The 23579-nt window shown below is 38.9% G+C and overlaps 3 protein-coding genes across 9 annotated transcripts in view; 1 reads left to right on the plus strand and 2 right to left on the minus strand.

The window, feature by feature from the left end:
• LOC102224567 (1-phosphatidylinositol 4,5-bisphosphate phosphodiesterase eta-1-like) overlaps nucleotides 1-15582 on the minus strand; it is an 81207-nt gene extending 65625 nt beyond the window's left edge. For all 5 annotated transcript variants that reach the window (XM_023351081.1, XM_023351079.1, XM_023351086.1 and 2 more), the window contains exons 1-4: nucleotides 15502-15582; nucleotides 13304-13398; nucleotides 11893-11991; nucleotides 1514-1627 (exon numbers count right to left, since the gene is read on the minus strand). In XM_023351081.1, the coding sequence (XP_023206849.1) occupies nucleotides 1514-1627; nucleotides 11893-11991; nucleotides 13304-13346 (256 nt within the window). In that variant the 5' untranslated portion in view covers nucleotides 13347-13398; nucleotides 15502-15582. The remainder of the gene's footprint in view (nucleotides 1-1513; nucleotides 1628-11892; nucleotides 11992-13303; nucleotides 13399-15501) is intronic.
• c18h3orf33 (chromosome 18 C3orf33 homolog) lies at nucleotides 15071-19076 on the minus strand. Of its 2 annotated transcripts, none has more exons than XM_023351087.1 (5): nucleotides 18883-19076; nucleotides 18499-18558; nucleotides 16944-17103; nucleotides 15948-16108; nucleotides 15071-15636 (listed from the first exon to the last, which is right to left on the minus strand). In XM_023351087.1, exons 1-5 carry the CDS (start codon nucleotides 19018-19020, stop codon nucleotides 15370-15372), a joined length of 786 nt encoding a protein of 261 aa, XP_023206855.1. In that variant the 5' UTR covers nucleotides 19021-19076; the 3' UTR covers nucleotides 15071-15369. The 2 variants fall into 2 exon arrangements, with proteins under 2 accessions (XP_023206855.1, XP_005815719.1); XM_005815662.3 differs by having other exon boundaries at nucleotides 15071-15633; nucleotides 18883-19075.
• A 3064-nt stretch (nucleotides 19077-22140) lies between these two features.
• The window catches only part of LOC102224827 (mediator of RNA polymerase II transcription subunit 13-like), a 29371-nt gene continuing 27932 nt past the window's right edge, over nucleotides 22141-23579 (plus strand). Inside the window, exon 1 of one of the 2 annotated variants that reach the window (XM_023351078.1) lies at nucleotides 22141-22925. In XM_023351078.1, the coding sequence (XP_023206846.1) occupies nucleotides 22860-22925 (66 nt within the window). In that variant the 5' untranslated portion in view covers nucleotides 22141-22859. The remainder of the gene's footprint in view (nucleotides 22926-23579) is intronic. The other variant, XM_023351077.1, reaches the window with a different exon arrangement.

The raw sequence follows: 23579 nt of genomic DNA on the forward strand, positions 1-23579 counted from the left end.
ATATAACAAAAACTTTGGTTGTTTGTTGGATGTAAGAATTAAGAGATTTAAATCAACCTGGACCTTTACATCATAATTCTTTCCTTCACATCACTGAAAACTACTATGACGGCTTTAACACAGTAAATGCATGTAATTAGATTGCAGTTAAAATAATGAATTTTTACATAACTGTTGTTTAGAAGAGCAAATGCATGTATCAAAATCAGTAAGCCAATTGCTTTTACTTCATCATAATCCGCCCAGAGAACATTTTAATCTGAATACGTCTGTTTAAAATGCAAAATATTATATATCTTAATATATAATATTATATTTTCCCTCATGCCATAAGGATACTAAACAATCTTTTATTATATATATTTACAATGAGACTTTTTATTACTACTTGTTTATTTATTCATTATTGGAGCCTTGCAATGAAATTTCTTTTAATTTGTACATTTTTAAATGAACAGTTGAATGACAATGAAATCTGTCTGTCTACGTCTAAAATGTGATAAAAGAAGTGACAAGGAAACAGACAGCTCTTTAATCTGATGAACTCCTGCCCTGCAGAAGAGCACAGAGGCTCTTGAGCCAGTATTTCTTTTCTACCTTTGAAAGCACACAAAAGATGGTCGCTGTCTAGGTGAGGCAGTAAAAGGTCTGTCTGCAGTGGGCGCGACAGCCCACAGAGACACACCAACTTATCAGATTTTCCCCAAATTTATCCGGTGGCCTGGTCAGCAGGAAGTCTCACTGTGTCAAAACCTCCAGCTCAAGCTCATCCCGCAAAACATCTGGATTTAGCTCAGCTTTCAGGGGATGGGAGAGTTTGGAGAAGAAAAAAGATCCAGTGTTTTTTCTATCCAGTAGAACATTAGCACAGCAGGGTGTATAAATGCTCCAGACGACGTGTCCAGATGGTAACTAGAAGGGTAATCCATTATGTTTTACAAGACAACAAAAGTGGAAATACTCAGAAATAACAACTCATCTTAAAATTAAAGCAGTAAATACAAGTATTTGTAAGCTAACTATGTTATTTATGCGCATATTTACCCCCATAATGCATTGCTGCAACGCCACACAGTTGTATTGGTTGTGTTGTGATATTTTAAAAAGCTGACTATCAAACACAGATATGTCACAGTCTCCCTCTAGTGTTCACTCCTTGTATATATGATGGTATCAGCCTGGTTTCTGGTTTGTGCTTCATGCATTAGATCACAGGTGTCAAACTCTAGTCCTCAATCTGCAGTTTTTAGATGTGCCACAGGTAAAGGTAATTTTATGTATATAGCACATTTTCAGCAACAAGGCAATACAAAGTGCTTACAAAACACTGGAATGAAATGGCTTAATTACCTCCTCCTTGTGTAGATCAGTTCTCCAGAGCCTTGCTAATGACCTAATTATTCTATTCAGGTGTGGTGCAGCAGAGGCACATCTAAAAGTTGCAGGACAGCGGCCCTTGAGGACTGGAGTTTGACACCTCTGCACTAGATCATGTGTGCCTCTTGATAGTTACCCTGAAAGATGCTGTTGTCTGTGAGGAAGTGCCGCCGGTACTGTGGCTCTCCTTTCCTGTTCACCACCCGGGAGCTCATGGCGAGAGGAAGAGGAAGGAAAACAAATCCCCTACCTACGACAGAGAAGAAAAAAGTCTTTTAATGTGCTGCTTCAGAATGAGAATGGGGCATAAAAAATTTAATTTTATGCTAAACAGATTAGCTTATTTGCAGTGAAGGGAGGAGTTAAGTTATACCCTTCATCCTACCTCAAATCCCCCCTTTCTCTCCACAGGTGTTCTCATTTATCTTTCTTTCTTTCCATCAACCGATATTCCAGTGCTCCAGTTTTTTCCGCTTTGTCCTCCTGATTTCTTGTCGTTGCGGATCCTCCCACTCTGTGATTTCCCACCTGTTGCTCATCTGTCCACTTGATTTAAAGCTTCAAACCAGCGCCGTCTCTATCTCTTAGAAGCACACCCGCCAGAGGTGCTCAGCTCTGGGAAGGGTCGGAGCCTCCGGGATATTTATTGCCGTCTGGTACCCGGCGACTTGGTGAGGGGTTACCGTTGAACACGTAGAGATTAGGGGTCAAGTATCCTTGAGGTGAAAGTATTTTCCTTTGACCCTGCCACCACATTACTTTGAACCAAGCCTGTAATGTAGGCTACGGCTGGTTTTACAACTAATGCTCTTTTTCTCCTCCTTTGTTGCACTAGATTGTTTATTGCATCATTTAAGAATTTTTTTAAAGGGGCGGTGTTATGTGTTATCCAGCCACATAGTGCCATTTTATAGCACAGTGAAGTAACTATGTTACCTTCAGTTGTTATAAAGTTGCTGTGCATATCAAATATGACTTAAAAGAAATCTGACTTTGTAATTTAACACCTTGAAATTTGGCCTCTGTCTCTTTAAGAAAATCCATCTCTTTCCAACACTCAGACCTTCAGGAAATCATCACAACATTGTTCTTCTACTAATCCTTTAACAATTTTTGTTTTACCAGAGTTTAACTAAGAAGTAGCTTGTATAATGAGCTCAGCATAGTTCCACCAGAGGTTTGCTAATTGCTGCTGGCTAGTTTGAAGGAGTTGAGTAAGGGATGGCGGCTCTGTGAGCCGGAAGCTCTGAAACTTGGGAACTGCGGCTCCAAGGAGGAGCTTCGTCCTCGAAATCAGCACTAGGTCCACACAGGCGTTTTGCACAGCTGAATGGTTGCCATGAGAGATTCAAGGATTTCTCAAACATGCATGAAAGAATAAAAGCAACACTCCAGGTATTTTTTTAAACAGGGAATAACATCAGAACATAATGTAAAGGAATTAAAAAAGGATTTTACATAACACTGCATATTTTTAAAAAATAATTAATCCACAATTTTATAAGTATTTTATCAGGATTTAATGTGAATGACCAACACAAAGTAGAACCTGTAATTGTGAAGTGGAAAATGATGCATGGCATTTCTTTCAAGTTCTTGAAAGTAATACTTGGTCAGACCACCTTTCGCTGTATTATAGTTCCAATCTTTTGTAGTATGTATGATTCAGAAACTAATATTTTTTCCTGTGCTACATTGTAAAATGCCTGAAAGCCATTCAGATTGTGAACATCAATTTTAAGACTTGCAACAGGTGAAATAAGATTTAGGTTTGGGCTTTGAATGGGCCATTATAACACATGAAACTAAACCAAAACACATACAGGTTGAGTAAATCATTCAGTTTCAGCTCTGGTGTTTGTTGCACTTCAACATTACTACCCTCCACCTCTGCATCAGAGCTTTTCAGCTCCATCTTCTTATTAACTGACATGTTTCCTGACCCCTGACAAATAAAAGCGTCCCACAGAGGTGATGCTGCTTCCTCCGTGTTTCGCCGTGGAGATGTTTTCCACTGCACACGTTTTCCATGTTGGAAGATGAAACCACATTTTGGTCTCATCTGAGCCTTCACAGGACAGTTTACAATAAGATTTTTAAAAAATAAAAAATACACACAGATGGACTGTCTTCAATCATTAGGTGGCTCTGAAGGGATTTTGTGGATATTAAGAGTATCATATTTACATAGACTGAATGGCACAGGCCACACTTTCCAGACAATTTTTTGTAAAAAATGTTTGAAACATTTATCCTTTTCTTTTCACTTCACAATTTAGCTCTAGGCTGTTTGGTAGGAATACTTATGCCAAACACTAAATGACTGCTGTATACTTAAAACTACATTTTATTAATTTATTTTCTTGTAAGTATTATATTTTGAATGGTAGCTACAAGAATTAAACTTAAAACACAGAGGGGTAAAAATTGATGTAATGAATTCCACACCAAGCAAAAAACAACAACTTGTTTTTAGTTTCTGTTCCAACTGGAAACAAACAACAACAAAAAGAATAGCACAAACCTAAAGAGATAGAAAGCCACTGGATCTGGTCATTAAAGTCGGCTTCTACTCAGGAGTCTTAGTGTCTCCAAGCTGCTCTGGAGACACAGAACGGACCCTTGGGCCTCACAGCTTAATTATACAGCAATCTCTATAAATGACTTTATGTTTTCATAACAGAGCCCAAATTAAAAGTAGGAGTTCAACATAAGAAGCAGAGCACTGGACACATTGTCTCCTGGAGATTTAACGGCACTTATAGGCTGTGATGCAGATAATTAAGAGGCAGATAGCTAAAAAGAGACATGGTCTGTATAAAGTTCAGGAGTTTGATTGAACTGGGACCAAAGTTTCTTTATGGACTCTTAATACATATGTGACAGTCACTCAAATCCATTCAGCGCACGTCATTTTTGAGCACGTTAATCTCAGTTTCCGTAAATGTAACACTCGACTCAAAAGGACCAATGGGCCAGTCCGCAGCCGGCAAGTAAAGCCACGACATAGCTGAAGTCTCAGATGTCACCTCTGCAGTGAACAAAGAGGAGTCAAATTGGGTGATAATAAAACTAAATGATTAACCAGGATCTCTCCTTTGTTCATTAGATTCATGCAAACTTATGCAAACACAGCTTCTGAATTTGCTCGTGCAGCAGACATGTTTAGTAGGCAGTGACAGAGAAGAAAAGAAGCAAAGTTCAAGTCCTAATCCAGAGAAATAAACTCTTGTCAAATCAACAAATATCTTATATTCTCAAAGGTTGAATATAATTGGATAAATAGAAGTTTTTATGAATTGTGGGTAGAGGTGGCGGCAAACAGCAGCAGGTCTTTAGCATATAGCAATATGAACAAAAATAAGAGTTACATGAAACATCTACAAAAACGTGGCTGATGTAATTCTAACTGTAAAAAAAAACATGAATAATTTTCTGTTTATTGTTATTCAGAGAATTTAGTAGAATGACTCTCTAGTTTGTATTTAACAGTAGTAACCTCTGATCAGCTGAAACCTCAGGGGAGGTCAGCTCTGCTGTCTCTGCTGGGTTTCTCTCAGGGTGGAAGAGACGCTCAAAGATAAATTCCTCCCTGCCACACTGACTCGATCAGACACCCCGACCGGCAGGAAGCAGGTCGAGAATGCCTTTAAGTGAAAAGTTTTCTTCATGTTGATGTTTCGATGGAATATAGCAAATGACACACAAAACAAAACCTAACAAGAGTACAACAGTTCAGTATGCCCCCCTTTCTCCTGTCTGTATTCATTATTTACAACAGTTGCGCATTCATGTTTTATTGAAGCATCCGCAGAGTTTGTAGTTGATTTAATACATGCAGTCCTTGTTTAACAGAGTACCATTGTGCTGGATCTTATGATTAGAGGTGGATTTCTGTCCTAAAGGATCCAAATTGGGGAAAAAATTGAGAAAGCGCCGACGAGGCAGCATCGAAGACAATCATTTTTGTCAATAGTCACGTACTAACGTTTCATCGAACCAACTTTAGCTTTGAACATGGCGTGCATTCATTGTGGCATCGTTTTGATAAGTTTCTGCATTGTCGCAAGAATTATTTCTGTCCAGTGTCGTTTTCTGGTTTCATCAAGATCTTTCTTTTCCAACATATTCCAAAGATTCTCATTAGGGTTAAGGTCCAATCCATGTGCAAAAATGACATTTCATATTGCTTAAACCACTTTGCACAACTTGACCCTGATCCATCCTGCCATTCTCATCTTGGAATACTTCATGTTCCGTCAGGGAACATGAAATTCCCTGATGAAACAATCTGGTCATTCGGGTAGTCAGCGGGCCTCATTCTTTGGCCACATCATTTTACTGAAACTGAACAACTGCAGCCACTCCAGATCATAGGTCCATGTACATTGCACATGTACACATGTTGTACGTTGCACATGTACGTTGTGGAAAATGTTCTTATATTCACTACTGAACATAGACGTTAGTGCAGTTGTTGTATTTTTTGTTGTTGGTTGTTTTTTTTGGCAAACGTTTCCAGGTTATTGTAAGCTTCAGCATCGGAGGTTCCTTCTCCTCCGATAATGAATAGTTTGTGTCTGATGGCTAAAACTTGGAAAAAGTCCACCGTTCCAACAGAACATGATCAAAGCCCAAACCTCAATCCTGTTGAAAATGTATGGAGAACTGGAGTCCTTTCCAAAAGACCAACAAACTTAACTAAATGGGGTTTTTTGTACATGTCTAGTACTGATCATCTTTTTGCAAATATTGATGCACACATTTTCTTTTATAATGTACTGTTTTATAATGTACTTTTATAAAGTTACTGTGTTACATCAATGTTTTGTCAAACTGATTTTAAAGGGAGCAGTACTATGTTTTTCTAGCCACATAGCGCCATTTGATCGAAATATCCAGTAACTGTGTTACCTTCAGTTGTTCAAAACATGCTGTACATATCAAACATAACTTAAAAGAAATTTGATCTCATACTCTAAACACCTTAAAATTGGGCCTCTGTCTCTTTAAGAATCTCCTACTCTTTCTGACACTATACCTTCAGCACGAGATCACAGCTGTGCTCCTCATTATGCCGTTTATAACCATTCTTACAAGCGTTGGCTGAGACGTAGCTCATATTATGATTATCAGCTGACTTACAGCAGCACCAGGTGTTTGCTAATTGCTGCTGCCGCTAGTCTGGTGGGGCTGTGAGAAGAAGGTCTTGTATGTTCCTACATACAGCACAGGAGAGATTAAATTCTGATATTTTTTCTAAACAATGTATTTTAATGTGAAAAACAGAAAGAAATCATGATGTTTCACCTTCGTGTCGGACCCAGTATTGTTGTCCTGTAGGGATGGTAAGGATCCCTACATCACATGGGCTGAAATCCTCTATGCTCTATAACACAGGTGTCAAACTCAAGGCCCGGGGGCCAAATCTGGCCCACTAGACCTTTTCACGTGGCCCTCTAGACTCCAAATTACATCAATAAGTCCTTCCAGGTTTTCACAAATCTACAAAATTCACACAAAATCAACAAACCTCCACATTTTTTTCTGATTTTACAGCAAATTTTCTCAAGATTGGTGTAAAACATTGAGTTTAAGTGACTGCTGCCTCAGCCTTACTTGATGATTATTACATACAGATTATTACATAGTCTGTAATAAAAAGTCACATTTAACATAATAAAAATTCCTTACAAACATTTCTAAATTGGCACTACAAAAGCTGTCATTTTGATTGCAAAGAAAACAACTAAAACAATCACAAAATCTTGGGAAAACGGCTATTTATTGACATTTTAACCGTTCATCTGGTTTCTTCAATATATTCTGGCACAACCGGCCCTTTAAGAACATTCAGATTTTTATATGGCCCAAAATGAAAATGAGTTTGACACCCTTGCTCTATAGCAATGGTGCCCAAAGTTGTCCTTGAGGGCCGGCATCCTGCATGTTTAGTTCTCCCCCTGGTTTAACGCACCTGGATCAAATGATGACTGGTTAGAAAGCCTAAGAAGAACATTGACATGCTGAGGAAGTTGCTACGACCACCAGGGAGAGAACCAAAACATGCAGGATGCCGGCCCTCGAGGACCGACTTTGGGCACCTCTGCTCTACAGAGTCAAAGCAGTAAGTTGTGGCCGCTTGTTAAACAGTTATCAGAACCAAGTAAACAGTCTTGGCCCATTGATGGCCACCCAGATGCTTTCACACTTAGTGACTCACCCACTCAGTGACTCATTGAAGGCTTTGCTTTAAGAGCTGACAACAGAAAACAAAAATGTGGTTTTAAAATACTGTCATAGCAATATCATAAACTCAGACTTTTTCATTAGAATATGTTTACTTCTACAGCTTTTGCTTTGATTTTCTTTTCTATGTGCATACAGGACTTTTTATTGTTTTGCCAAACTACTAAGTTTCCATATGTAGCTTGATAAATAGTTGTACTGCTAGAAAATCAATTGGCTTATGGAAAAGACAAGGAAGTTTCCTAAGTTTAAGTTTCCATCCAGAGGTAATATTCTAACCTGTTCCTGGTAGAGTTACCTGAGGGGGGCATTCTTGTGTTGCAAAGATGGCCAATGATTAGCCACTTTTAAGACATATTACCAAGTCATAAAAACAAAGAATCTAGGGTATATCTTATAACCAAATAGGTCAGAAAATAAGCAGATTGGTGACTCCTGGGATCAGACAGTGAAACATTTCTTAACACCATACTCAGACTTTTGAACATTTATGAGTGGGTCATGAAATTAGATTTATTCTAAGAGTGATGGAAATAAATGTTGGAAATAAATATTCATCATTATATTTGCAGATGTGCCATTTGTCCTTGTTTGGTTAAATTCTTCATGCAAGACCAGACTGACGTGGGCACATGCGTGTGTGTATGATTGACTGTTCGTGAGGTGGGGTTGACTTACTTTGCTGTGAACTTGAGTGTCAAGAAAGATCATGTGTCACACATGCCAAAAATGTTCTGCAGAGTTTGATATTTAGTTTCACTGTTAAAGTGTTTCTACTTTCCTTCATAATCACTTATATTTTCTGCACAGTAACATATTGCAAAACGTGTCAAATTCATTGTTGTCAACTTAGATGAATGGAGTTTTGCCCTTGCACCTTCACATTACAACCCTAACATACACAGTGTAGTGTACTGTTAATGTATTCAGATGTTCTTCAGAGTTTACTGAACAAACAGGATCATGAACAGCAGAGAACAAACAGGTCGGCGATAAAGTTTTGGAGATGTTCAAAGCAAGAATATTTTAAAACAAAGAATATACGAAGCTTTGCAGATCCCTCAAAGTACTGTTCTATCAATCGTTCAAAATGAAAATGGTACACTGCGTAACTACAAAACTGAGGCCGTTCAGTTAAACCACCAGGCTGGGAAAAGAGAGCATTAATAAGAGAAGCAGCCAAGAGGTAACTTATAAAGAGCGGCTGACATCCAGAGCTCCAGTGGGAGAATCTTTTGACATGAAAAATATCAGTCATACACACCACAAATATGACCATTAAGTCAGAATGACCAAAAGAAAGCCATTGTAGAAACGGTCAATAAAAACTCCTCTTCAAAGTTTGGCACAAGCCACATAGCGGACATAGCAAATGGGAAAGAATGTGTTGAAGTCAGATGAAATCATAGTTCCACTTTTGGCCTATGTGTGGAGGACAGCACTGCTCATCTTACAGTGTATTGTTGAACAGAGTACAGGCAGCATGTTGCTGTGTGAGTGCTTTTCTTCTGCAGGGTCAGGAGGAGCTAAACTCAAGACAGTCCTGGATGAAGAACCTCCTGCAGGTTTAAGCTGGGGTGCAGGACCTCCTTATCAAAAATAAATTCCTTTATTAGAATGGTCCAGTCAAAGTCCAGAACTGAATGCAACAGGGGAATTTAAGAAGGAATTAAAATAGATGTTCACAAACAATCACTATCCACTCTGACTGTGCTTGAATTGTTTTATCATAACGGGCAAACAATTCAATCTGCAGATGTGTAAGCTAAAGGAAACACACACACACACGCTGGTGTTTGTCAGATACACTCTTACTTGGGCTGCGGTTGCCACTTACTAGATCTTGTATCCTCATGTACCATGTACTTTCTAATGATGTTATAACTGTTATTATATATGCGTTTGTTGTTTGGTGTTGTGGTTCCTTGGTTTTGTTTTTTCTGTTTCTGCGGGTGTAAAGGCAGACTTCAAGAGTTGTGTTCTCTATATGCTTCTTTCTCTCCTTCACTTCTATCTTCTTCTTTCCCTTTACAACTGAAAACCAGCGATCAGGCCCGAAACCTGGGAGTAGTGATGGACTCTGACCTGAACCTCCAGAGCCACATAAAGACAGTTACAAAGTCGGCCTTCTATCACCTGAAGAACATTTCCAGGATTAAAGGACTAATGTCTCAGCCAGATCTAGAGAAACTCATCCATGCGTTCATCTTCAGTCGTATTGATTATTGCAACAGCGTCTTCACAGGTCTGTCCAACAAATCAATCAAACAGCTGCAGCTGATCCAGAATGCTGCTGCTCACGTTCTCATTAAAACCAGGAAGATGGAGCACCTAACACCAGTTTTAAAGTCCCTACACTGGCTCCCTGTAGCTCAAAGAATAGACTTTAAAATACTGTTGTTAGTTTATAAATCACTGAACGGCTTAGCACCACAATACATTAAAGATCTGCTTTTATTGTATCAACCTTCCAGACCTCTCAAGTCTTCCGGTTCTGGTCTGCTCTGCATCCCCAGAACCAGAACCAAACGAGGAGAAGCAGCTTTCAGCATCTATGCACCACAAATTTGGAACAAACTTCCAGAAAACTGTAAAACAGCTGAAACACTGACTTCTTTTAAATCTCAACTGAAAACCCACCTGTTTAGAATTGTATTTGAAATGTAATCAATTACAAATTTATTGATGTAACTTGACTTAATGATTGATTCTATGTTGCTTTGTGATTCTGTGCTTGTAATGATGTAAAGCACTTTGAAATGCCTTGCTGCTGAAATGTGCTATACAAATAAAATTTGATTGATTGATTGATTGATTTAAAGCTTTCCCTCACCTTTTCCCCTTTGTTTTTCACCTCTGCGTCCATTACATTTGAAATAAACCCAAAGCAATTTCAAACAAAGTTCCACATCTATACAGCATATAAAGTGGAGCACCATGGCGAAACTCCACTTGTGAAAGCAAATTTTTTTGGGCCTCACCTTGACACTCAGACAACAATTCTGAGAGCCACACACTGCCGGACATGTTTAAAAAAAAGAGAAAAAGAAAGTCTTGAAATTTAAAAATCATTTTCTGTTTTTCTTCCATTTCATAATTTCATAATGGTTTGTTTTAGTCTCTGGTTTTAATTCCCCGTCCCCAAAGAAAAAACACATAGAATGTTGCAGCTGTACTGTAGCAAAATGTTAAAACGTTTGGGAGACATGAATGATTTTACAAGACTGTGTATTGAGAGAATGTCTCATTCAATCCCAAACAACCCATCCTCTTGTCTCCTGCTGTACGCTCCTCTAAAGGAAAGTTAATTTATTCATGAGGGTTCGGAGCGCCCACAGAGTCAAGTTTCCACTCCTACAACCCAACACCAGAAAGCTGATACACTCCTCACAATACTCCCAGTTTCATAGTAACAAGGGAGTTTCTTTACGGCTGATGCATTCCTTCACACACATACACACGCAGTCTTCACGGTGGGTGTGGGCGTGTTAGAAAATTGCTATCCGGCGTTTCACCAGAAAGTGTTTAATTGTGACAACCACCTGATTGCCTTTGAGGAACCGCTCCATAAAGCCCCAAAAACACACCCGGTGTATGTTGAATTCAGATTATTTGTATGAAAACGGAGCACTGCAAACAGAAAATCTTTGCTTTTTTTTTTTTCATGTGACACCGGCTGTCTGTCACTTTAAACCTCTTTGTCTTTCACACCCGGTCAACCACTCAAATCAAATCAAAAAACTCCCCAAGGACTCTCCTTTCAGATACAGGGGGGAACCAGAGAGAGGGGGAGTGCCAGTCTCTTTCTCACTGGGATGGCTACCGGCTGAGTGTAATAAAAGCCTTTGTTGTGCTCCCCAGCTACAAGCAGCAAATTCAGCTGTGGCAGAAAATGCCTCATCAGTCATACTGATTATGTATTGACTGTAACAGCAATGAAGCCCAGGTAGACGGCTAAAACATTAAAAAGTATATATGTAAATGATCCTGGAAGAGAAATGGGCTTCTGTCTGATCATAGAGGGACGCAATAAAGATAAGAACTGAAATGTTGGTGGTTCCTGTTTTCCTAAAGTTGTACATGTGCACAGCTGCTTATATACTGTAAGCAGTATCCAAGCAGCTGTAAATGTAAAGTGACAGGTAGGAGGATGTGTGCAGCTTGGTGAAGCGGGAAATGTGCACAATTAGGAATCAGCAAGGAAACAAAATGCACTACATAAAGAGAGGAAAAAATACATAGACATCACAAGAAATATCAGCTTACTTATGTCTTTTGCTTCAGTTGCTTCAGCCTTTGAAACTCTGTTCTCAGCTTCCTCACAAAACTTAGTCCCTTTCAGGAGCGGCGGGTGTAGAAGCGGTCCTTCAGAAAGAGGAAATCCATCGTATTACATATTAGTTGAAATCCCAGAGGTTTGGTTTTAAGACAGAGAGGGGTCAGAACAACTTCCCTGCACAGTGTGGGCAAGTACCCACCACTACATCAAGCATGGTGCCTTTTCAAATAACCTCTACTGGTGGGGGACAAGCGAGTTTGGCAAAAGCCTGAAACGGATTTCGGATTGGAGCTCTGGCTGTCCTTAGAGTGAGCCATAAACAAAAGGGAAATAAAATTATTTTTCTGTTTGTATTTGGGAAAAGGGGAAACAGACTGACTGCTGCATTGTGTAAAAACATAAAATAAATAAAACATTACTTTAAATATCAATCAAGAATTACATTTAAAAGACTAATTAGCCACTATGACAAAACTTCACTTAAGACACTTTGTCCACCAAAATGCAAACAAAACATCTCAGTTGTTTCTATTTGTTTTACTGTATTTTTATATTTATGTATATACTTACTTTTTTTTACTGCCTTCTAGAGCTGCTATTTTTAAAATCTTATTGTGCTTTTTCTGCAATGACAATAAAGGAATCCTAATTAACCTCTAACCTCTTGCTTACATCTGTGTATTAAAGTTAAATACAGCTTAATTCCAATGTCTAGCGCTTTTTTAATTTATTTACTTGTTTTTCTATTTATTTATTTATTAGCCTTGTTAAACTGGGACCTGAGTTCAAATTTCATACCATTAACATATAAATGTGAGCTGGTCTTGCAATCTAATTAACAAAATGAAAATACTTTTATATAACTGCATTTAAAACTTACAGGTCAAATTTAAACATTTCAGAAGAATAACAAATAATTAGTTTTGGAGCAGAAATGTAATGTTAAATCAATTTAAAAACTGCTGACCAGACAGTTTCCCAATAGACAGTCGCTTTCACCCTTACAAGGAGGGTAAGTCACAAAATCTGACTGCTAATAAAAATGACAGGAGAAAGTGCACAAACAAAAGAGAAAAGCCAGAACATTTGAAGGAATGTAAAGTGAATCTCTTCCAAGAGTTTGGCTGAGATTCACAAAAACTACAGACGGACTCAAGCTGACTTGTCCAGGACAATGGGCTGCGACTGTTGCATTCCTTCTATTAAACCAATCTTGAATCCGAGACAAAGGACAGCACTGTTGTTCAATGGCCTAAAGTCCTCTTTGCAATTCAAGCCAATTTTGCATTTGATGTGGAAATTAGGAAGAGTGGTAAGGATCAGGATCCAAGAGGCACGAGGTCAAGTGTGACATTTTAGCATGCAGAGATGATCTGAGGAGCCATTTTATACACTCACTGTGTTTTATCAAGTACGACAGTCTATTCACTTCAGGCCTCATGGTTGCAAACTTTGTAGAGATGCTGGATTCACTTCGCACCAGGACCTGAAATCTGACGACAAAATGCACCCTCATTTAAATGCAGTTTTTGTTTCGGTTGATAGGCTTGTACTGCACAGTCAAAAAGACAGAATTGGCCGATATTGAAGTCTAAATTTGTTCCGGAAGACAAACACAATCATCTATAAACTCTACAAACTATATATAATTCGGATCAAAAGATGATTAATGACAACTGTACCGCCATTTTTGATTAGCACAAAAAGAGCAGCAACGAGCTATTGTTAAGAAACGTCTTTTCAATTAGAAAGTAGACATTTTGAAATGATAAAATCCTTCTTATTGGACTTAATCATCTAAAGCCGTTAAGTTTGTAAGAAACGTAGTTGTGGGTTTTCATTTGCTGTAATCCATAATCATCTAAATTATTGGAAATAAATAAGTGAAATACATCATTCTGCATGAAATGAAACCCTAGTACAGAAGTTCCCCTTTAGAATCACGTTGCAGATACAAATTAACTTTTTTATGTCATTCTAAGTCGGAGAGATGAGCCGTAACACAAGTGAGCAGTCAGCTCACTGATTCCAACAATTGGTCTCCACAGACATTACCAGATTAAAAAAAAGAAAAACACTATATATATATATATACACTATATCAACTAATCAGTTCAGTGAACGGCGTCTATAAACTCTGCCGTCAAAAGCTTTCCTCTTCCTTCTCCATCTGAGCCGTGGTTTCCCTCCTGCTCCTCCTTCGCTGCAGTTCAAAGTCTACCATCCCGCATCAGCGCCCCGAATGCACCTTACAATTTAAAACCTGCCCACCAATCACAGCGCTCTGTGGCAGCAACAGTCCCCGGTGACATTTGCACAACAAAAGAGACGACAAGCTGATTCATCGGCACCCCTCCCTCTCTTTCTCTCCCCCATCCCACTCTCCTCACTCCCCCACTCTACTTGGTTCCCCTTCCCCTGTGACTCCTCCTCTCCTGCTTTTGTGTCAGGATCCAAAATCCCCTTCCACGGCTCTGACCCTCCTCCCTTCTCCTCTAATCTCCTCGTGTCCCTCTGGACGGAGCGCTACGGCGCCAACTCTCACTGCACCAAGACCCCCGCACCCAACGGCGTACGCTGCGATGTGGCCTCATTCACAGACCTCCCTCCTTTGCTGAGAAATAAATTGGAGTGTGACTCCGGCAGAAAGCTTGTATGTTAAACTGCAACATGAGCAAGCGCAATCACAACTGCGAACAGGCGGCATGCGTGCAAGTCAGAGCGCAGGTGCCTTATTGGAATAAAAGAAGTAGCAAAAACTGCAGTTTATTACCCTATGGGACTTTTGCATTAATTTCTAATTATAAAATATAGATTTATAATTGGAAAGGGAGGTTATAGCCCATTTATTTCTACGTTCAAGCTTAAGACATGGTAAAACTACTCACAAAAGGAACGACTTTTTAAGTACTCCTTACATGGTGCATATAGGGATCTGACAGGAACCAATATAGAGTTTAGCCTTTAGGGCGCTTTGTGTTTCACGTTTAGTGCTTCCATAGCAACAGTGGACAAGTGGACCCCCGCCATCCCTCTCTATTTTGAACACCATTAACTGATCCCACCCCAAGTGGGAAGTCCCAGTCAAACACACACTCACACACTCACACACACACACACATTAACCAGTAACACATAGGCTTTGAAATCTTACAGATTAGAATGTTGATTTTAACGGTATTTTTAATTTATATCTCAAACACCGTTCAACTGATTAAATGACACCAACGTCTTAAACACGTGCAAGAGGAATGCAGTGTATTGACTTCTTGCCGTACAAAGGAGAAAAGAAGAAAGTTTGACCCACTGTTTTCAGGTTTATCTTCACGTTTTTCGGGCGTTTGCGACGTCTCTAAGCTTACTTAAGCTGTGGAAAATCTCTATTAATAAAATTAATTTGCGTCCTTGAGCAGCAGTGGCTTTCGAAACTCCCGACAACAAAGTGTTTAACTTGGATTAATGAGTCACTCAGCGCGAGTCCTTCTAAAGATCCTCCCCATCAGTCTGAGCAACGGATTGTCTTTGAGGGCTTTGGACGCCCTCTCCCACAAGCCCTCCTTCTTCCACAGACCCCGACCCTTCTTCTCAGCTTTCACCTCTGCCCTGTGCAGCCGTTTGTGCAGGCGCCAGTAGAGGGGAGAGCCCGGCGGGAGCCCCGCGACGGGAGCGCTGCGGGCCAGGCCGAGCCTGAGGAGCTCCTCGTTCATGCAGTAGCTCCACATCAACCCCTGCTGGACAGACAGAAGGAGGTTAGAAAATTACACCAACAAAAAAAAAAGCCCATCGAAGAAGAAAAGCTACCTCAGTTCATGTAAGTTTTAATGAGAACGTACAATAATATTAAAATGAAAAAACAAAAAAATGGCTTCTCTCCCAGTTTTGTCAGACACACATCCGTTTGTTTTAACCTTTTATACTGCCACTCCGATTGTAGATTTTTTTTTTTAGCAGTGGGGTTATGCTACTTCAATTGAAGATTTGTTTCATTTAAAGGTTTACATACACCTTCTGTGACATGTATGAGGATGAGTCGACGCCTCACCCGGCTCTGGGACACCAGACAGTGCAGCATGTTGTCCTCTCGGCTAATGAGTTTCAGCCAAACCGTTTGAGGAGGAACCAGGTTCTTCTGCAGCCACGTCTTTCCCTCCGGCGTCAGCTCCACTCCAGCCAGACGCACCAGCAGTGGAGATGTCGACGCGTCTGAAGAGAGGAGAGAAACAGCACTTATGATTCGTGTTACAGTAAATCACTGGTTATCCCTGAGCTGTTGTCCTTTATCCTCAATTGCACGTCCTGAAATGTTTATGTACACTTTAGTTTTACGATGAAAATAAGAGTCTGGGCTGTGTGCTCTCAGCATTTATGGTTTAGGAGCGTAATACAATGATAATGCAAGCAAAAATGGACAAAGTTTTCATGCAAATGCGTTGGCATTGAAGAATGTTTTATGAAAACAGATAAAAACACTGTGGCTTTCTTCCTGTTGTTCTGTGAGGATACAATTCCAGCTTAATAAAAACGTCTTAACTTTGTGCAAAAACCATTTTGTTAGTGATCTAGCACATAAAAGATTCAAACAAACAACCATGATTTAAGCTTTTATTGAATTTCTGACTTTGTAATGTCGGAATATGCCCGTTTTATATTGTGAATTTAAGCCTTTAGTCGTGGAAAACGTATGGTTTTTTTCTTCCAAATTTACGTTTTTTTTCAACATCAGAGAATATCTCTCTTTTTTTTGGAAATATGTGAAATCAATCTAAAACTTTCTGTGTTTTGTGTTCTGTATTATTGTTTTCTTTTATCTACAGTGGCCTTACCACGCCATCACATTACTGTGTTCGCATTTACTTATTTTTATCTATCATTTTATTAGCTTTTAATAAATTGTTTTTACTGATGTCTTTATCAATTTTAGAAAATGTTTCTTCCGCAGTCATCCTGCTTGTGCCTCTATTGCCATCAACAAACTCGAAGGCCTATCAGTGCATATACTCAAGCAAATATAAATCCAGTGTAAAACAGTGGACATTACCCCGGTGCTTTGACAGTAACGGAGAGATGATTGGCAGATAAATTGGGACGTGCTCCACTTCTAATCCTCTCTCTGTGATGGAACGAACTTTTCCTCGAAGGCTGACGTTCCCCTCAATGAAACGGACTGGGATCTCAGAAGCGGCTTGAAATTTCGTGATCTGGAGAGATGAAATAAGATGGAGCGACAACATTTAAAGGGATCCCCGGAATACACCCTGCAGCGTGTTGCAAAAGCATTCAGACCTCATTACCTGCCTCACGTTTTATCAAGACACAACTCTTGCTGCAGATTGTCACTGTGGTTTAAACCTGAACTTTGACTGGGCCATTCTAATGCACAGGTTTTATTTGATCTGAGCCAGTGGTGTCCAGACTTTTTGGCATGAGCGCCAAAGACGTCAAGTTGAAAGTACAACAGGTGCAACAACATTTTTAGTATTTTTCTTCTCAATTATAATTGCAAAACTTTTCGTAGTTTTTGATTTTCACCTGCTAAAGAAACAATAAACTAGACACATGAATGAAATACGCAAAGCAGTCAGATTTCTGTAGACAACGGTTGCAACAAAAAAAAAAGAACAGTCTTGAAGGTTTTCCAGATAATAAAAAAACAGCAAACTTTGTCCTAAACTTTTCATCACTTTTTAAAAATTATTTATTTATGTATTTGCAACTTTTTTCACAACAAGAACAGGATGTAGCTCACTCTTGTTTTATTCGGCCAAGTGCAGTTTTGCTATCCTCTCTATTGTCAGATGATGGATTAAACAGAGCTCTGAGAAATGTTGTTTTATAACCTGACCCTAATTTGATCTTTTCTCTGACCTGTCTTCGTAGCGCTGAAGAGACAGCTAACAAACCTGGGGGTCTGTTCGTTTGAGATTAACTAATGAGGTCAACTTTGAAAGCAATTGGTTGTACCGTACTTTATTTAGGGGTATCAGAGTAATGAAGTTGGATGCTAAAGCATGACACACTTTTAGAATTTTTATTAGTAAACCAAATTTTGAAACCATATATACCAGGAGCGTAAAACTCATTTTGATTTCGGCCCAAATACAGATCATTAATGTACGCACAATGCCAGTTGTGGCAAAATTTGATAAAAAAAAAAAAAAAAAACTTCCCATTCGATTGTTACAATTTGTCTTTCTTAGAGTTAAATAGCATTGAACTTTCTTTTTGACGATAATGTAATTTGGCAGAATACATATAAAAACTGCTTTGAGTTGATGGAGAAAATAATATTTGGGCTCACAATTATTATCTTGAAGGCTCTATTCAAGTTTCTCTCAAGAGTCTCAAGTAAATCATTTCTTCAGCTGCTTTTTTCCCCCCTCAATCAATAGAGATTCTGATAAAAACACATGCAAGTTTGTGGCTGTTTTGTGGCAACATGTAAAATTGTTCAGTGGTTATGAATGCTTCTGCCAGTCACTGTGATCTGCTTATCCGTTTCATGCAATTTTTCCCCACACTTAAAAATGATCCTTTGGTACCCAAACTGAGTCTTAACTGGTAATAGAGGACATTACATTTGGCCTAGAACTTACCACTCTGATGCTCCTTGCGATTACAATCACACCGGCAACAGCCAGACCAGTGCTAAGGTTCTGTGTGAGACAGGAGAGAGCTGTGAGGGGAGTGTGGAGGTGACAAGAGCGGGGAAATCTTACACGTAGCAGAGCATGTTGTTTGGCAATGACAGCGTAAGTGCTGCTGATGATGATGATGATGGTGGTGGTGGGGCGCGAGCACAAGCTGAATCATTTGACACTATGTTCAAGAGAGGAAGTGCTTAGAGGTATTTGTAAGCGCTTTTTATTCACAGAAAGCCACGAATTTCTTCCCCTTTCAAAGAAACATGTTTCACAACAGCGCTACTTCCACTTCTCCACCCCGCTGCCTCCAAACAAACCGAAAGCAAGGCGTCCTACCCGCACAAGAGTCAAATTGTCGTCCGCTAACTGAGATATCACTGACACTGCGTTGCGAGATGTCTGGTGTTCTTGGTCTCTTTGTTGTCTGTCCCTCCCTCTCTCCACGGTTTCTGTTTCTCTGGAAGTCTCCGGCATGTTGTTGACATTTTCTCGACGCGTCTGACGTGCCCGCCTTTTATGGGAGGGTCATTCAAAAGGAGGGCTGGGTTTGAGTCTCCGCCTTGTGGTGTAATGCGGTAATGACAGGCAGGCATCCTGAACGCATCAAGTATAACAACACATAATGAAAACATTTTAGCTTTGATGCAAGGCCAAGAAAAACCCCACTCAGAGGGGTTATTTTCAATCAAAGTGTTTCCAAAAATCTTTAGAGATTAAAACATTTTTTTCAAACATTTTTTAACATTCCCCACAGCTTTCGATATGTGCAACACATTGGTCAATAAGTTGCTCTCAGACGTGTGCACACCTGATTAAAATACCAGGTTGCCATAAAGTGAAAGATAAATAAATCTTTTAAAACCGTTGTTTGCATATAATTTGATGCATACTGTACAATTTAAGTTAAAAAAAAAATTGGAGAAATGTAAAAAAAAATTTTTTTTATAAATGTACACAATTAAAAATGATTTGTTTATTATATTTAATTGAACCAAGATATTTGTTCCTAGTTTGAGTCTCTCAAAAGTTAAAGGTTTTATAATAACATTTTATTTTAAAATGACATATCAAACAACATTTATACCTGGAAAAATCTCTAGAGGGATTGTGGAAGTCAAACTCTTTTTCAAATTGGCGACCAGATTTATGCAGTTTTCAACGACTCTTTTGATGATTTCGTGAACACAAACTCCAAGTCTTCGAGGTGGTAAGGGCTCTTTGGTATTACCCAGAAGTTTAGCTCCCTCCACAAATTCTGTCAGATTCAGTTCAGGGACAGATTAGGCCATGCGAAAATTTTAATATTACTTCTAATCAGCAGAAACATTTTGGTAAAATTACAGGTCACTAGACCATGATCAGTTGCAGACTCTTTCCAGCTTAAAATCAGTACCTCATTCAATATCTTCAACAACTGGTAACTGATGTTGCCAAATATTATTATGTTTCTGCTAAGCCTCCCACTAAACATGATTGGGCTTCGTTGCAAAAATCACAAAATCTTACAAGTATATTTGTCTAGTTTCTAGTGCAAACATCTTCATAACCTTGAAATAAGATAAAACTAACCTATTATCTATATCCTATATCTTGCTTAAAAGTTACTTGGAAGTTAGTTTTGTCTTATTGCAGGAGTACCAAGACATTTGCACAAGAATACTTAGTAAAACTTTGTGATTATGGAGAGTTGGTGTTGTATTTAGTTAACTTTCAACACAAGATTTGGTCAAATGTTGCCATCTTGCAACAAGGCTGCAAATTTTGTACTCATAGCATAGCACTATGATTGTCTGACAAGTTTGACCCAGATTACCAACGTCTCTCAATTACGCATCACAGTTTTGATTTTTATGTTTGTTACAGTCATCATCTGTGAATCATCTGCATTTCTCTAAGGGTGCAGAATACACTGAATGTCACTGAGATCGATATTGAATCTGCAAGTGACAAAAATCTATTGTTGCGTTGCCTCGCTCCCTCCCACTGAAAAAAAAAATCTAATTTTGTCAACTGAAGGGACTGTAGAACCCCATTCAGAGAAAAAGCTACTCTTACATTTTACACTCCTAGTAAACAAAACAGTTTCATGCATCATGTTTTTGTTACATTGTTGTCTGAAAATGAGTGTATGGAACATTAAAATGGTGAGTTAAAATTTAAATGATTCAACAAATAAGCACACGGGTTTTTCTTGGGATTTTTTTTTTTTTTTAGAAAAGAAACCTAAAGAAAGTCAAACAGGGCAGAATTTAAGCATAAAGATATTTTTTTACAATTTGACAGTTTGCTCTGATTGACCATTTTAGAAAATAATTTTGGGATGTATTGAAGGCTAGCTATTGGTTTTATTTTTGTTTTTATATAGCATTTTAGTTTGTAAATATAATGTTCAATAATAGTTACAATGCGACCAAAATTTCTACGTGAACATTTTGATTAGACACAAAATGTGTATTCAATTTGCTGCAAGTCTCATTGTGGTGTTTAACAGGGAACTGTAGATATATATTTACATAGGTTGCGTTACAAATGGTTACCTCAATTTAGTGAATGTAAAGTGTTGTGGCTGAGAAAGTTTCTGCAGAGAAGCAAAAATTTTAATGTGGATTTAATTTTAATTAATTAAATTCTGAGAGTTTGTTTTTAGTTCTCACTATTTGCTCAATATTTAGGTCATGTGCTATACATTAATTATAACAATACACATATGAATCAAAGTCAAGGATGAAGTAAATAAAGAAAAATGTTTTGTTTGGAGGAAAGCAATATTCAATTTGTTAATGACTTTATAAATTACCATTAGTGTTTGCATTATGTATATCATTTTCTGCATTCACATTAAATAATAAGATTTGTTCTTCTAATCATTTGTTTCATTATTAACCACAGGATATCTTTATATCTATTTATAAACAAAAATGTGCATTGTGAATTATGCTAAATACATCTGAGGAATCACAGGTAATGTATCTTGTATCTTGCAACACAAGATACATACATTATTTACAGTTTTACTTGCCTTTTGGAAATAGGGTCTTTGCATGTTTCTAAATATTTATAAAGCACAATAAAGTTGAACATTTAGTCAAGAGAATTTAACCTCGTGAAAATAATTCTAATTACCAAAATGAATTAAAAAAATTATATTTTCCTCTTACACATTTGGAACCTTAACATAACGTGTAACTGTCAGAAAAATAATTGCTATTTCACAGTAATGAATCTGGAAATAGTTCAACAACTTTTTGCTATGTGAAATATGCCAAAAAAAAAGCAAAACATGCAGTTTTTGAAAGTTTTTGAAAAGTGGTCTGCTAATTTAGAAAATGTATCGATCCACTAATTCTTCTTCTGCTTGATGCAGAAGTCACAGAACATCCGGTCTTCTGTCAGACATGAACTCCTCCGCAATGTACCCAAACTCTCAGGATGACAAAACAGCTTAATGACCTTTTTGTTGTTCAGCATTACAAACGGTGCATCTAGCCGCTATGACAGACGCTCCGGAGCTCTCATCTTGTAAACTGTGAAGTCATGGAGCTTCTTGAAGCCTGATGACGCCCCCCATCAACACATTTTGGCCAATGGGAGCTGAGAGGCAGAGTTGTCCTCCTGGCCGCCATTAAAAGAATTCAATCCATGTAGTGAAATAATGGAAATCTGCCGGAGCCATGGATCCAGGCAGACAAGAGCAGCCGACGAGTAGTCTCGGAGATTGTGGCGTTTAATCTGTTTTAGGTTCAGTCGTATAATGACGGAGCGACGTGGTGCTTTTAGTGTACATGGGAGCGGTGTAGCTCATTGTTTTATTGAGGCTCTGGTATGTTAGCTCGGGTGTTAGCATAGGCTAGCTGAGATCAGGGGGAGGGGAGAGTTCCTTTGCTTTGAAATTGTTTCTAGCTGACATTAGCATTAGCATACCAGGGGCCAAGCTTTTGTGATGAAGTTTTCCTAGCTCATTTTTCTTCTTTCGCATTTAACTTTTCTCACGTTGGATTTTAACGCTTGTAATGTTGTGGTTGCGTCAACGTTGTCTGGCTGATCCTTCGGTATTGTGGGCTTGCGCCTAACCGGATCAGACAATACATTTCAAATAGGATTGATGAATCAAATTGCTACAAGCCTACAGTTGTCGCTCCCTGGCTGCCTGTCTAACGTTAGCTTAGCCGCCAGGCTAGCGGCGGCTAGCGCCGGTTAGAAGTTGCTGAGCGTTTCAAGCGTCGCTTCGACACCCGAGTTTTACACCTATCGGCTCCTGCCCCGAAAGGCGATTGAAACAATGGACTTTAACGTTGCCGTCACGGTGTGAAAGGATGAGTTCTTGCTTTGTACCTAACGGGGCCAGTTTGGAGGACTGCCACTCCAACATCTTCTGCCTAGTAAGTCTCCTAGCTGCTAGCGCTAGCTGCTGTGTTCCTGAGAGGCCAGAAAGCCATTTTGGCTAATAAGGCAACAAGCTTTGTAACGTCAGTTGCAGATTGGCGTGAGGGAATTACTGGGCCTGTAACTTGAAAACCGTGACCTGGCGAACTTTCATAACACGGAGGAGTCCATGTTGCATCGCAGTTTTATATAAAAGAGTTGTTTATGAGTGCGGAGTCGAGCTGTGTTTACAATGCAGTTGTTACAAGAATTTTCAGCGCTAGCTACTGTAACAGGTCGGGTCAACAGGCGAATTACCTTAAACTCCCTATGTTTTTTTTCTTATTCTTTTTTTTTTATAATCCTACACTTGGCTCACATTGGTCAATTACTGTCTTAAATTGCACTCATAAACCAGCTCTTTATTATAAAGCAGTGAGAAAGTTATGTCTTGAGGCTTGTTGGTGTTGTCTTAAATATTGTCAGCAATTCTCTTCCTTTTGTCATTTTTATTGTGTAAAATAAAATAAAAAACTATATATATATATGCACCTGCCTTCAGCTTACTGTAAAGGGAAATGCGCTCATGCGTAGCCATGCAGTAAACAACTGACAGTTGCCTCCAAACTCTGTTAAAATCCTCACTTTGTTTGCCTCTTCCTCCTCTCTCA

This window comes from Xiphophorus maculatus, chromosome 18, assembly GCF_002775205.1.
Source record: "Xiphophorus maculatus strain JP 163 A chromosome 18, X_maculatus-5.0-male, whole genome shotgun sequence".
In the NCBI taxonomy this organism is placed as follows: domain Eukaryota; kingdom Metazoa; phylum Chordata; class Actinopteri; order Cyprinodontiformes; family Poeciliidae; genus Xiphophorus; species Xiphophorus maculatus.

What these genes read in the sequence shown, in the direction of transcription:
- c18h3orf33 (XM_023351087.1), bottom strand. Translation starts at nt 19,020, where the DNA reads ATGCCGGAGACTTCCAGAGAAACAGAAACCGTGGAGAGAGGGAGGGAC. An exon ending in ACAATTTGACTCTTGTGCGG is followed by an intron (nt 18,559 to 18,882) that starts GTAGGACGCCTT and finishes TGTCTCACACAG; the next exon opens with AACCTTAGCACTGGTCTGGC. An exon ending in GTCTGGTGTCCCAGAGCCGG is followed by an intron (nt 15,637 to 15,947) that starts GTGAGGCGTCGA and finishes CTGTCTGTCCAG; the next exon opens with CAGGGGTTGATGTGGAGCTA.